General features: G+C 29.1%; 1 protein-coding gene across 1 annotated transcript in view; it reads left to right on the top strand.

The window, feature by feature from the left end:
* The window catches only part of LOC142318137 (uncharacterized), a 598,310-nt gene extending 597,075 nt beyond the window's left edge, over positions 1–1,235 (top strand). The window contains exon 3 of the mRNA XM_075354676.1: positions 948–1,235. Within this exon, the coding sequence (XP_075210791.1) occupies positions 948–1,162 (215 nt within the window). The 3' untranslated portion in view covers positions 1,163–1,235. The remainder of the gene's footprint in view (positions 1–947) is intronic.
* Positions 1,236–14,735: the final 13,500 nt, after the last annotated feature.

The following is a 14,735-nucleotide window of genomic DNA, read 5'->3' on the forward strand; positions in this document are numbered from 1 at the left end:
TTAATAAAATGTTTACCCATATTTCTTGGTATAACTGAGTAGGTTTTTAGATATATTTCATCTTGAAAAATATCACCAAAAAAAAGTATTTATATGTATAGTAGTGGAGATTTGGCAGTCGAAGCATAAAATATAATGAATTAAATAATTTAACTGTGAACTGCGAATCTCTATCACTGTGTGAGTTGGGTTTGAACTGAATGATTGGAATCAATCGAATGAATAATATTGCAAAAATAATAGAATTAAATTTACGTTAAATAAAATAAAGTAATATTAAGAAAATTTAAAAACTTTCTGTTTATCATTAATGAGCTTTCCGTGGGAACTGCGTGTGAGGCTAGACTGGTGAGGTATGCGAGCACCTCGTGGGAGGCTAGACCGATCATCATCATTAATTGGTAACAAACGAGATGCTCCTGGGGCACTGTTTTGGGAGGTGCATTTGGGTGCTCTTTTAATATCTTTGCAAACAATCTTCCAATTTTCAAAATTAGAAATTTGAGTATTGAGTAAATTGAGTATTTGTTAGTAGGTTGATCCCTAACTTCTACTTGCATCAGGTACGCCCCCGATCTAACAAATTACGGTAATTCGGAAATGTATAATACTGTATATAAGGTTTGTCTATTTTTTTTGTTATCGCATCACGCGAGAACCAAGTGACCGATTACTTTCAAATTTCCAGGATAAATTATTGTTATCCCGGAGAAGATTTTAAGCCATCTATCGAGGCCCTAGCTCCCTTAAAGATTAAAATATTAAAAATATTCATTATTTCTTCGCCCCCAAGGAGGTTGAAGTTGTGAATTAGAGGTTAAGGAAAAAATAATTAATCCTTTTTCTTCATTGTTATATTTCTGCCACCATGGCAAAGAAATTTATGAATTTTTCGTTTCAGTGATGAGTGTACTGTAGTAACTATTATTCTAATTTTTGTAATTTAGGACCATGGGCGAGGCTCCTTGGCTCCGAGCGGCTCCAAAGAACTACTGAGGTTGCTCCGGAATTCGCCTGGGCTCACCTGAGCCCACTACAAGGGTCAAGTTCTGCCTACATGGGCCGGCTAGTAATCTGTAAAGATGATTTGAAAAAGAAATGTTTACTACTCTGTTATCTCATCGTTAAATTTGTGTTGGATTGCTATGAAAAGATGTCTTAAAGAGTGATACAAAAACCTTCACAAACTGGCTACACTTATTTACATGTAGGTGCTTTCGCGTAATTTCTGTGGAATATATTATATGTTAGATGCTTCTTTTCCTTTTTTTCTTAAATCGTATTTTTAACAAAAATAATAAATTTTTTATAAGGGTTGTATTATACAACGAATAATAAAACATTTTTATAAAAATTAATATTAAGGTTCACAACAATTAAACTATGGGCTAAAATATATATTGGTATAACTAAGTAATAAAAATTCGCTCTTTTTACCAACAGGAACACAGCTTGTTTTAACATTTCAAAAAATACTCAAACAATTTGTTACATATTTTATGCGTTTTAATTCTTGACGTAATAATTTTTATGTCCTAAACATATAAATGTAAAAAAAGTTTAAAAATTCCATCCGCAATGGCAACCTCTTATAATTACTTTTTCCAAAAGTTTCTTTAAAATCGATTGAATCACTCTTTTTGTACAATATAATTAAAAAAGTGTTTTAAGTAAACAAAACTTCAATTTATCCAATGGTTCGGATATTTTGAAAAGAGAAAAGAAAAAAATTATTTTGTTAGGAGAGAAAGATATTAAGACAATAAGGTTTAAAATAATTTTAATTTCCTTGAAATTTCTTAAGTTTTATTTTACCTTATTTAATTTCTTTTTCGCATTAAGCTACTATGAGATATGGGATATTAATCATTTATATTTACGAAATTAAAATTCATTTACACACTAATAAAACGATTATATCTCAATAATGCACGTACAAACCTTTATTTATGCAGTACATATATTATTTACTTTTATTCTACAATTAAAAAAAAATTGATTCTGCAAAAAAACAATAAATATTACCTTTTATGGTAATATCTTATAACAAAACAGTGTTTTTAAAAATCACTTCAAACATTATTAGTTTTTGATAATAGTATTATCATCGCTTTTAAAATTGTAATGGGGGAATTTAAAATGATTAAAATATGAATTAATATATCTGTTATATGTCTATGTCTACTAGTAAAATTATTAAAATTTATTTAAATTAGAAGTTTATTTTGTAAAATCCATTTATTATACGAATTTATTTTATAAGGAAGTAAATCTGTCTTTGTCTTTAAAGATAATTTAAACATGCCGTTAAAAAGTAAATCATATATAAATTTTATTTTTTAATGAACAATATTTTTCCTAATTACTCAACAGTGTAAAGTAACTTAATCAAATTCTCCTTTCTCAAAACGATCTAATTTATTTTACATAGGACCATTAGGTGTATTGTATGCCACTTTTCAAACTATCTATGAAAAATATTAAATGGTTCCAATTTTGGTATGAGTAATTGTAGCGTGAAGTATTTTAGGTCAAAGTTTTTTTATTTTTAATCCTCATTAAAATGATCTTACAACCCTACTCTTTTCGTTTTTTCCTCCTCCGATCAAGGTTGGAGGTTGTTGTGTATAGAAGTTTCATTCAGCAAAATAGATTGCTTTGAGATAAAAGCATTTGCTAAATTTCATTTTTCAGTTTTTAACTATTGCAAATTTATTTAAGGGTTCCCAACTTTATTAACACTGTATATAAGGTGTATCATTTTAATCGCCCCGGGCGATTTTCTCGTAAACTATGCACAATACAAAAAAATGACCTAAACAAAAGTTACTAAGATTGGAAAAGGGATATCTTATCGTGATCTTGGATTTAACCTTGGCCGTATTTCATGGTTAACACAATTTGTCCAAAGGGAATGACCTATTTTTGGTCACACCAATGAAAAGAGCAGAAAACTTTACATTGGAATATGTCACACATATCACCTTGGATCTTTCTTTGAAGGTCATGTTGCTAATCAACCGAGATAGTGTTATACGAGTTACACATTTTTGAAGGTTATACAAAATTCCTGGAATATTTATATTCCAGGTCATTTATGTCGCAATCTATGGGAAAGAGCATAAAGATGACTGTACACTATCCCTAATGATTATAATCTCTGATGAAGAGGTATGACCTTCAAAAACAAGTCCAAGGTCATATGTGTGACATATTCCAATATAAAATTTTCTGCACTTTTCATTGGTGTGGTCAAAATAATAAATTCACTTGAAATAATCGTGTTAACCTTGAAATAACGGTCAAGGTCGAATCCTAGGTCACCATGATATGTCTCCTTCCAATTTGTGTAACTTTTGTTTAGATCATTGTTTTCTACTGTGCGTATTTTACGAGAAAAACGCTCGAGAAAATTAAACAGTCTGTACATAATCTCGATATTTACATTTTATCTCTAATATTGACCCCACTTATTCAATATTGGGATTAATGAACCCATCAAGGCAGGGAATGCAAGTATTTAAATATTATTTTTAAGTTTTTCGACTATTTCATAATGATCAGAGTACTCTACTTATAACACTTTCAGTTTAAAAAAATTCTTCTTATAAAATTGTTAATAATAACTGTAGGAATTTATAGTAAGTAGGATGGTTGTTCTAATTTTATTAATATTTTTATGATAAAGAAATGCGTTGAAAGGCTGTAATTATTTTTTCTATATTATCTATTTTTATTGCTTAATTATTTTTAGTATTAAATATTTCAATGGATAACGGTATAATTTAGGATGGTTAGTAAAATCTATGCATATATTTGTGTATGGATAACTTAAATAATTTGAATAAATCATATTTATCAGTTACTTATTGATAACTGGTATTCATTTTTATTTCAAATTGTAATTAGTTATAATAACAATATGATTCATTGGCCAGATATTAAATAATAATTTCTTAAAAACTGGTTTGGAAAAAGTTCTAATCGTTGATCAGTAACCCGAATTATTATTTGTATTATTTATTTAAAAACAATTGGCTGATGTCCAATTATGGTGTTATAATAATAGATGAATTTTGTAATTTGTGAAAAATGTCAAGCATGACTGGATGCCAGAATATTCCGGATGAAAGGTAAATCTCTCTGGCAATTATATTATTTATAAAAATCTGAATTGATCATAGTTTAAGTGGTTAAATGTAGTATTCATTTTCATCAATATATCATTTATCTTATATTTACAAGATAACTTTTTCAAATAAAATAAATGATCTCTATTAATTTTTATTGCAATTAAATTTAACTAATTTAATTATTTTTTGGCCGGTTTAATTTTTTATTTATTTGTTAAAGAATTTCACAAATTTTTTTTTTATAATGATAGGTAACCCTGATCTATTTCAATATTTTTTATATTTATCTTTTTTATTCCAACCATGATATAGAGTAGAATCTTGGCTGTTACAAGCATACTATAACAGATAGGTAATTGATATATGTCAAAAATAAATTACCACAAAAGTTGGTCTTTGAAAATACTTCCCCATTTACTGAGACAGAACATACATTTTCATATAAGAAAAGATTCTGGATATATTTTGTTTCATTCTGGAAAAGAAAGCATTTTAGGCTCATCTGAATCAATAAACTAGCCGACAATGAAGGCAAAAGGTCAGTGTTACGTCTCCGATATGTCAGCAATGGATATTTCCGCCAAGGGAGAAATAAAGATAAGGACGATTGCGATTTTCTGCAGGGCTCAGTGTTGGGACAACATTGTGCAATATCGCAAATAACAAAGTTCTGCCCATCATACTTTCAGTTAGGGCATTCCTGACCGAGTTTTTCGACGACTTGGCACTCATTGTGACGCCCAAGTCAGAACGGGAGGTGATCGACATTGACGTTATCGCGGCGATAAATATTACTGTCTCTTTCCTGCAGAAGATCGGCTTCAGCTATCGCCCTGAGAAGACCCAAGTAGTCTTGAGCAGGCGGAAGCTGATCTCAATTACGTTTAGGGTTGTTACCGTGGTACTCCGCTCTAACCCTGCAATTATGTACCTCTGAAAAGATAAGAACATACGTTTCAGAGATGCATTAGTGAGGTGTCGATCAAAGTTGAGAAAACGGTTGCCGCCATCGGTCAGATAATGCTCAATTTTCCCGTACATCGAAGCAGAGTATCTTCTCAGGTAGGCTAACGCAATCAAGATATATGTAGCATCACTCTGATCCGTCCCGTTGAAAAGGTGGAGGGCCCGTGCAATTCTTAGTCGGGTGCGCAGAACTGTTTCCCTTCGCTTATGTCTTGGGTATAGGACCCCACCTCGGGCGATGTTGCCGGCGTACTGGCCGGACTTATGCCCTTTTATTTCTCGTTGGGAAGAAGGAGAAGACGTACAGAGGTGGGTAAGGGGGATACAAAGGCATCGTTTGTCTGCAGATGGCAGTATATATGAGATCAGTCGTCGAATGTTTGTGAGTGGGCCTTCAAACTGATCTCTGACCTTCAGAGATGGCTATATCGAAAACACAGGGAATTGGGGTTCGAATTGACCCACTTTTTTACCGGTCACGGGTGTTTTAAGGCGTTCCTGTGAACGCAAATATTGAGACTCTCTGCGGAATGTGTTTATTGCGGGGAAGAGAATACCGTAGAACATATGGTGTTAATGTTCGATCGGTTCCTGTAGGGTAGGGCAGCATGCGGAGAGAATTCAGCGTGCTTACACTAGAGAACATCATTGAGACTAAGCTGTGACCAAATGATCGTCGCACGCTGTGTCTGCGATTGTGGTTAAGATCATCCGAACAAAGATGGTGAAAGAAGTCCAGTGGCGAAAACTTCCCTCTGATTTGGAGCAGGTCCCGGTCCCTCGATCGAGATAAACCACAGGACGATGATAGGTTTGAGGCGTGGAGCTAGCACGGGGTGCTGTGATAATACTGTAAATGGGCCTGGCATCCATGTTGTAAAGAGGGTGGCGTTTTAGTGGGTAGACCCACTAGGAAGCTTTCCAAAAAAAACTACCATGGGGTTAAAGATCACATGGTGTCTATTTATCCCTGACGATGAAAACGAATCGTAATGAGAAATAATTGTTGAATTTTAAGTTAAAACTGGTTGTATTATAATTACTCTTCCCGGGTCTCAAACTATCTATTTATCTTAATCATTATACCAATCGGAAACACAATGATCGATCCTTAACTGGATAAAACTCATTTCCGAATTGTAACTATCCTTAGATTTTGTTATGAATCGTAATTATTCAAAAATACAAACATATAATTCTACTTCTTTAAACGAAAATAATAACTATACAAATGATTTTAAAAAATAAATGACTATTCACATTTAGCGAATACAATAAGGCGTTGGAATACATTTTATTACATAATTAAAAAAAAAACTGTTGATAATTAATTCATCTAGTTTTAGTACACGAAATAAATAAAATTAACATATTGTATATAGTTTAATCTATTATTCTGTTACTTAAATTAGCAGTGTTAAATCTGATAACCTATTCCGGATTGAACTGGTTTATTTTGCTTAATCTTTGTTTTTTCTTCTTTGTACTATAACGAGTAATTAACTTTTTTATTTAAATTGATCTTCTGTTCTATTTTTTATTACTATCGTAGGTAGTCTCATACTATAAGCGAGGTTTATCATACCCCTTTCATAAATACTTTTTAATAATTAATAATAAATAAATGAATGAAGAAATAAATAAATGTGTCAATATTTTAAATCTATTAGATTACAGATTTTCATAAATTAAGTATGTTGGTGTTATGTTAGCTGACGACAAAGACACTTTTCTGGAATTGTTTATTTATTCATATACAGAAGAAAACTAATGATATATTAAACGTTTAAAAAATTCAAAAAGTTGATGTGTTTTACGATTTTCTGCTCCCCTACTCCCAAAATCTCCTCCCAAGAAAGGTTTATGATTTGTTTACGTTTACTATGTTAAATGGAAGAAAAACAAAACTTCCACTAAAAAATGTACAACAATAAAAGGTTACCTAAGATTTCTTTTTTGAGGGTGATGGTGAATAATAAATCTTATTTTATTATTATTATTATTAAAAGTTTAAATAAATTAAAAAATGATTTAAAAAATTCAAAAAATAGTTATTTTTAAACTTTATCGACTCTCGCGCCCTCGATATAGTCACGAAGTATTTTTTGGGTGGTCGTTTGCACTATAATTATCCTAGGAAATCAGTCATAAAAGAATTTTTTTGTTAAAACTATGTAATAAATAAAAAGATAGCTTTTTTTAAATTTTTGGAAACAGGGAGAATTTGGAGACAAACTTTTTTTTAAATGGTAAGAAATGCACACATACTTGTAATGAGCAAAAATTGGTGCAAAATTTTGTGAAAATTTACCCCAAAGAAAAACTATCTACCCAACCCCATGGAGTTACTGATCTCAAACTTTTAACAACAAATTGCTTCACGTACTAGAATCTCTGTACCACATTTCATCAAAATCGATGTATCCAATCAACACAATCATCTTTAAATACGCCAACACACGTACAGAATTATATATTTAACGTACGAACATTACACCCACTTTTTTTTGTTTTTTGGTGTCCCCGGGAAATGAAACGTCGAAAAATGTAAAAAATACATCTCATTTTTTAACTGATATCGATTTATACGATATGATGATTGATGGATTAAATGTTTTTTTCCTATTTCTTCTAAATTATTAAAATTCGAAAAGCTGTAGGTTATATCTTTTATCCTGACTTTTACATCCAAAAAAAAAATGAACTTATTATGATTAGACGAACTTTATTAAACATTGTTGCTTTATTAAACATTAATTTAAGCAACAATAACACCGATATACAATAACATTTACCAACATACAAAATAATGTTTCTCTAAGTGTGAAACCTTTCTTTGTGGCGTAGATTACTGCTCTGAAATATAGACTATCTAATTATGTTTTTTATAATTTATTTTTTCAGTTACTGTTTTCATAATATTATACGTTTCTTTCACATTAATTCCATAACAAATTGGTAAAGAAGAATATGTATTACTTTGTGAATCAAAACTGTTTTTAAGTTACGCTTGGAGGATCAATGAAAAGGCACCTCTCCTTACCTTCATGAACTTACCCTAATTGTAACATTAGCCCATCAATATTTGTAAAGTAAATATTTTTATAAGTAATTTTCTTAATAAAACATTTTTTTTATTTTCTTAATAAAAACGTTCGTATATATTAATGCATTATACAATAACAATTTTCAAAATGTAAATTTTGGTATTTTTCAAAACCGTAGGGTGACGGAAAAATCTCACTTCAGATTCGTATTCAGCATTAAAATATAGTTTGGCTTCATTATCACGTGTTAAAAAATAAATTTTTATTTATCAGTATAACCGTCAGGAATTAAAAAATAGACTTTGTACAGCTGCTTCTTACGAATCATTTAATGGAAAAAAAAACTTTTATGCCATATTTTTTCCCTGTTTAATGGAGAAAGTGCGTATAATGTACTATTTCGTAAAAGGGTACATTAATCTGCTGATTAAGCCCGTCTTCAACAATCTTTCTTATGACTGTAATTCATGTCATGCAAAGCATCTAAGGATTAGTATCTTATACTAATAAGATTTGTTTTTGTTTTTTTTATGAGAGTAACGATGTTCATCATATAATCAATCTCTGGGATGAAAGAGTGATTTTTTCTTCTGTTAGATCCTCTATAACCATTATGGTTATGGTAACTTACGTATATACTATTCACTCTATTAGGTATATATACCGTGTTTTTACTTCCTTGTACAAAGTAAAGGAAGTATTGTGAAAAATTTCGGTTTTCAGATTTCAACGGAAATATCTATTTTGACCATCCCTGAATCCATTTTGACTAGTTTCGGCGTGACGTCTGTACGTACGTATGTATCTCGCGTAATTTAAAAACAATTAGCCGTAGAATGTTGAAATTTTAGATTTAGGACTGTTGTAACATCCAGTTGTGCACCTCCCATTTTAATTACAATTGACTGGACCAAGTGTGTCCAAAAAAGCCCAAAATTCAAAAAATTTGGATTTTGGACTTTTCTTAACAGCAGTAATCAGCCCTCATTAAGAGCTTTTCAACGATAAGTGATACTTATTTTCATTGGTTCCAGAGTTCTAACCAAATTAAATTTTAATTAATGAAATATTTGAATCTTATAAGGGAAAGGCAGATCGGTTCGAATGAAACTTCATTTCCTTTTTTTTACCTTTTTTTTTAATTTAAATATATTAATTTATTAATAATTATTAACCTCTGATTGTAAAAAAAACAAACTTTTACAATAAATAATAGTTCAGTAACAATAAAAAAAAAAAATATGAAAAAGGTTATTAGTGAAATAAAATTTTATATTCTTTTAAAAATGTGTGTTTAAAAAAATTTAGTAGGCGAACAAAGATGTCATGTGGTGTCTACATCAGATTTGGTGAGACATCTGAATATTTAATATTAATTGAAAATTATAATTTTCAATCATATTATTTTTGGATTTTCTTAACAAAATCTTCTATATATATATATTTTAAAATCATTTTGTTTAATTATTTGACAGAAAAATAAAATACATTTTTGAACTATATTCAATTTAAAGTGATTGTTGAAAATCTTTTTCAATTGTACGTAATATGCTTCTAACAACTGTTGTTACGTAATATATTATTCTAGATCAGTATTATTAGTAAGTTGCTGATTAACAAAAGTTTAAGATTTCTGGTGTGTCTATAAATAAAAGTTAGTAATAATTAAACATTTCCGTTTAGTGAACCCCGTTGGTTACAAAATGATAATTTTGTAATAAAAATTAACATTTTGTGTACAAATGTTAATTTTGACCTTACGGTGTAGAATAATCAATTTTTATTATTGGATTATTTGGTAAATAATCAAAGATGAAAAAGAAACAATCATACAGAAAAAGGAAAGATAACATGAAGAAATATATCTCAAAAGTATATATCTCGTTGAGTTTGAAACTTAACTTTTGCGAGAATAAATAATACCTAAATTGCATATATATATTAAAATGTGTATATGTAATTTAATAGTCGTACAAGGAAGTCATGTGGTGTCCAAATCAATTTTTTTTCTGTTTTATTTTAATGAATTTTAATTAACTTATTGATAACGTGCTGGAATTACGGAAAATTATACATAATTTTTCCTATTAAATGACTATTTTCGGTAGTACGATATTAATGTTCTATAACAATATATATATATATATATATATATATATATATATATATATATATATATATATGAACAGATTTTAATCCGTCTTTTAATTATTAAAAGGCGTTTTTAAAATAATTTATTTCATTATTTTAAAAATAATTATTTCGATTCTACTTTTCTGTTTTGTTGTTTTCTATGAATTTATTGTATTTATCCGTAGTAGAAAGTTCGCTGAAATGAAAGGTTTTCATGAAAACAGTTCTTTTAATCATTTTTCATCACTTTTTTATTGCAATAATATATAACTGCTGGAATCCTGTAATTCGAAAGTCGTTGATGATATTCTCGCTACGCAATTCGTGCGTTTTTTCATTGCAGAACCTGTTAACAAAAAAATATGTTTGTGAATTATTCATTAGAAAATTTATAAGCTATTGTTAGATAATGACATACATGTACTATTCCATTCCTTTATTTAAATGTTTATTGCTGATCAAGTGCAATAAAAAAACTTAATCGTTGGAATTAGCTGTTAGTATTTCTGATTTATGAAATAAATAATTTCAAACATATATAGATGAAATCAATTTTAGGTAGATTTTATAAGAAAGCTACCTATTGTAATGAATACCATGATTCGACTTCCGGAGAATTTCGACATTTCCCAGACCTCAAAACCACCGTCAGTTCAAAAGTTTATATGTAAATTTATATATATATATTTCACTTTCTTGTGGACACAATAACTGCCGTGATTTTGCGCCAATCACTTTCAAATTGATACATAAAATATAGCGATCTAAAATCTTGGTTAAGTTTGTTAATGGGCAAAATCTGACTATGAGGGTGGAAATGAGGGGGGGGCGTTTTCGAAAAAACAAAATATCGCTATAACTTTCTTTTAAGGTAAAATTTCGAATTCGTTTAAAGTTCCTGCTGTTCTTTGGATAAGGGCCCAAAATGTACTTAAGTAAGATTTTTCATATGACCAACCCTTACCGCAAGGGACGACCAAAATATTGCTGAAACTGTAAGAAGATGGGGCTTGTCGTATGCTAAACATGTGAAAATTTTTTTCACATTCAACCACTGTCGTATTGAGTAAATTTGAAGTTTTTTTTTTTTAAATTTAAGGTGGAAATCTTTTTTATCCCTACTTAGCACCGGTGAAATCTGCCTTCGCCTTCCAGCGTACCGAAAGGACTATTTTAATTGGCTTTAAAGATGTCTAATAAATTATTTTATTTTATTTTTAATTTTAATTTTTTTCTTAAATTTTGATTGTTTATTTCTAAATCTTTACTTCTTCTGTTTTGTAATATTAAAATATTGTTTAATACGTAGTTAAAATTGGCCACTTTTTAATATGTTTTATTTGTAATAAACTTCAAAATTCTCACGGTTGTCTTTAATTTGTATAAAATTTATTCGTAAAAATCAAATTTTTTAAACGTTTAGTTTAAAACTTTCATGTGTCTATTAGCCATTTAACAAAATTATTTTAAGCCAAACATAAAATATTGTGATTCGATCCCTATCTTTTGTCTTTTACCTCAGATTTCTCAAAAAGTACTGCAAATGCAGTTCTAGAACTACTTTTTTCAATTTTCAGATTTTATATAATACCATTAAATTTACTTCCTTATTTGGGTCTCAAAAATTACAGTCTCGTTCAATTTTATCGATGATGCTGAAATCAGGACGAAATTTTTTTTTCAGCTGACAATCACTAAAAAGCGTTTCCGAACCTACGTTTATATGAACTTTCCTCTTTATTTTCACTAGTAGAACATGTCCTGTAATATTGTTACATTCTTCGTAAATCACTATATATAAATTTTTTTAAACATGTTTTAGAGGAAAAAAATCACATCGATTTGTTTTTTAACTGGTTGAAAATCAGTTTATAATTTATTTATAAAGAATTATGACATTTTTTAATTTTGTATTATCGCAAAAAAGGGGTACTATTATGTCTAATTTAGTGCAATTTCTAAAGAAGAAAATAACGTTTAATATGCTATAAAATTTATCTTTTTTCAGCAAGTGGTTATAATATAACTTTTCAAAGACAAAGTTTTTATTTCATGATATACATTACAGTAGAGCATTTTTATCAGTAAATTGTTGTTCTTAGAAATAAATTTTAAATAATTGTGACAACTTAATAGTCATATAATAAATATAAGATTTATTCAAATTGATAATTTCTTTTGTTATTCCATTAGATATGTGTAGAATTAATCACCCTGTTTAGTTTCTATAAAATTTTGTATTTTAAAAACTTTTTAAATATTTTATCAATTTTTTATTTCTGATAAGTTGACAAGTATGTGAATGACATAATATATTTTTAATAAATAATAAGATGATAAACGTGTTCTAATAATATAAATAACCAATCTATTACAAGATAAAATTTACAGAATGTGTGATAAGTTTAATAGTGTAACAGGAGGACTAGTTTTATTTGTGAATACTGGTTGTTATTGTCTCAGGTTACCTGTTGTTATAAATTTTTTTTTTTGTTTAGTACACCCCCCCCCCGGGAGTATTATTATTCTTAATCTTTTAAATAAGGAAGTGATTATCAGGTTTTTATTGTTGTTTATTACTGGTTTTTTAATTTATTATTTTTTTAATTGGCACGGATTGCTATATTTTTATTTAGTATTTTTTTATTTAACTTAGTAGATCTATGAAAACCAGTTTATTTAACGAGTTTGAATCGTTGGCATTTTACTCTTACATCAATTGTTTTTAATTTTCAGGATTCAATTCCTTTAGAGATTTTAGGTATTACATAAAACTATAAATTTATAAGGAAATAGTAAAATATTATCGAGGGTCGTCCCGTCTGGAAAGTATGATACCTTGACAAAGAGGCAATGACGCTACCTCTATAATCTTTAAAATAGGGGTTTTCGATACCTTCAGTACTTTCAAATTCTTTTTATTAAATAGAATGATTTTGGATATATCAATTTAGTGTTTAAGAATGCTGAATAAAAATGCGCATAACAGTCCCTCAGCAACTACCCTAAAAATATTCAGAAGTGGTTCGACCGAGATCAACTGAACCTGATCGGTCAAAAACGACTCAGGAACGACTCATCCAATTTATATCAAATTTTAACACCATATCTGAATTTCAATGAAACTGATGTAATAGTTTGGACATTTTTGAGCCTCAACATTTTATATATGGGCATATATACATAAAATACACCCCGTCAAGTATGTTTCATTATTTATTTAATATTTTACTGAACACTGTTCACGCATTCAACCATGCTTTTTTAAAACAGAGATTTTTTCCGTATTTATTTTCCAAATTAGTGATCATTCTTTTTTAAAAAAAAAGATTACTTAGGTGCAAGTTTAACTTTATTTACATGGAACTCTATGGACAATTCTATCTTCAGCAAAAATGAAATCAAACACGTTCTGTCATGCTTAAAATTTCATTCAATCATTTTCCTACTACATAAGTTTCTTTTATATTTCAATATAAGATATTTCTTCTACGTTCAACTCTATCCCTAAACATATTTATGTTGAGCTAATATTTTTTACAAACCATTTATATACTAGATCTCAGCAAAAGAGATGCGATAACAAAATATATTACAACTTAATATATTACAATATATACTACAACTCTAAATAGTATTCTTAATGGTGTTTCGAATCTTACTAAATTCATCCTCTAGAATTCATTGTAGGATAAAAACAATATGTCTCTTATTAAAATGGGATCCCTATAGAAAAAAAATGGAATCGACCAAGTTATTCACCTCGTTACTCGATTTATTTTCAATCAAAACTACACGGGACTTTGACCATACTTGACCGGTCCGCTGAAAGAAATTTCAGAGTAAGTTATACTTTTATTTGTAAATAATTGGGCTGCTTGGACATATAAAGTTTTTGTATTTTAGTATGTGTTCAAAATTCTTATATATATTTCTATATATTTTATATTTTTATTTTGCAATGTAACTTATAAATGTGGGGAAAAAATTAGATTCAGATTATTTTAACATACGGTATCTACTCCAAGCTGGTACCCGTTTTTTCCCCTCTGCTAACTTCAGATAGCGTGAAAGTTTGGGTATATTCGCTTGGACCAATATTTGTCCTTTTTTAACTAAGGCCTCTGCAGCTCAGTTTAAAATTCACAGGATGCCGAGCAATCTAAATTACCTGAGTAAAAAGCATTTTTTTTTGAGTGAATATCTAATATAGACCCGTAATCTTGAAGTTAAAAAAGGTACTGAAACGATGTTAATGGGAGAAATCATCTAATCCGATTATTATGAGATTCAAACTATTCAAATGAAAATATAAAAGTGAAAATTAGTAATTCATTAAAAATGTCTTAGCATAGTTGGATAAACTTATTTTCTTTTAATTCTCTTTCGGCGGACCGGTCAAACGTGGTCAAAGTCGCGTGTGTTTTCGATTGAAAATAAATCCAGTAACGACATG

Source organism: Lycorma delicatula, chromosome 1 (assembly GCF_047948215.1).
Source record: "Lycorma delicatula isolate Av1 chromosome 1, ASM4794821v1, whole genome shotgun sequence".
Classification (NCBI taxonomy): Eukaryota; Metazoa; Arthropoda; class Insecta; order Hemiptera; family Fulgoridae; genus Lycorma; species Lycorma delicatula.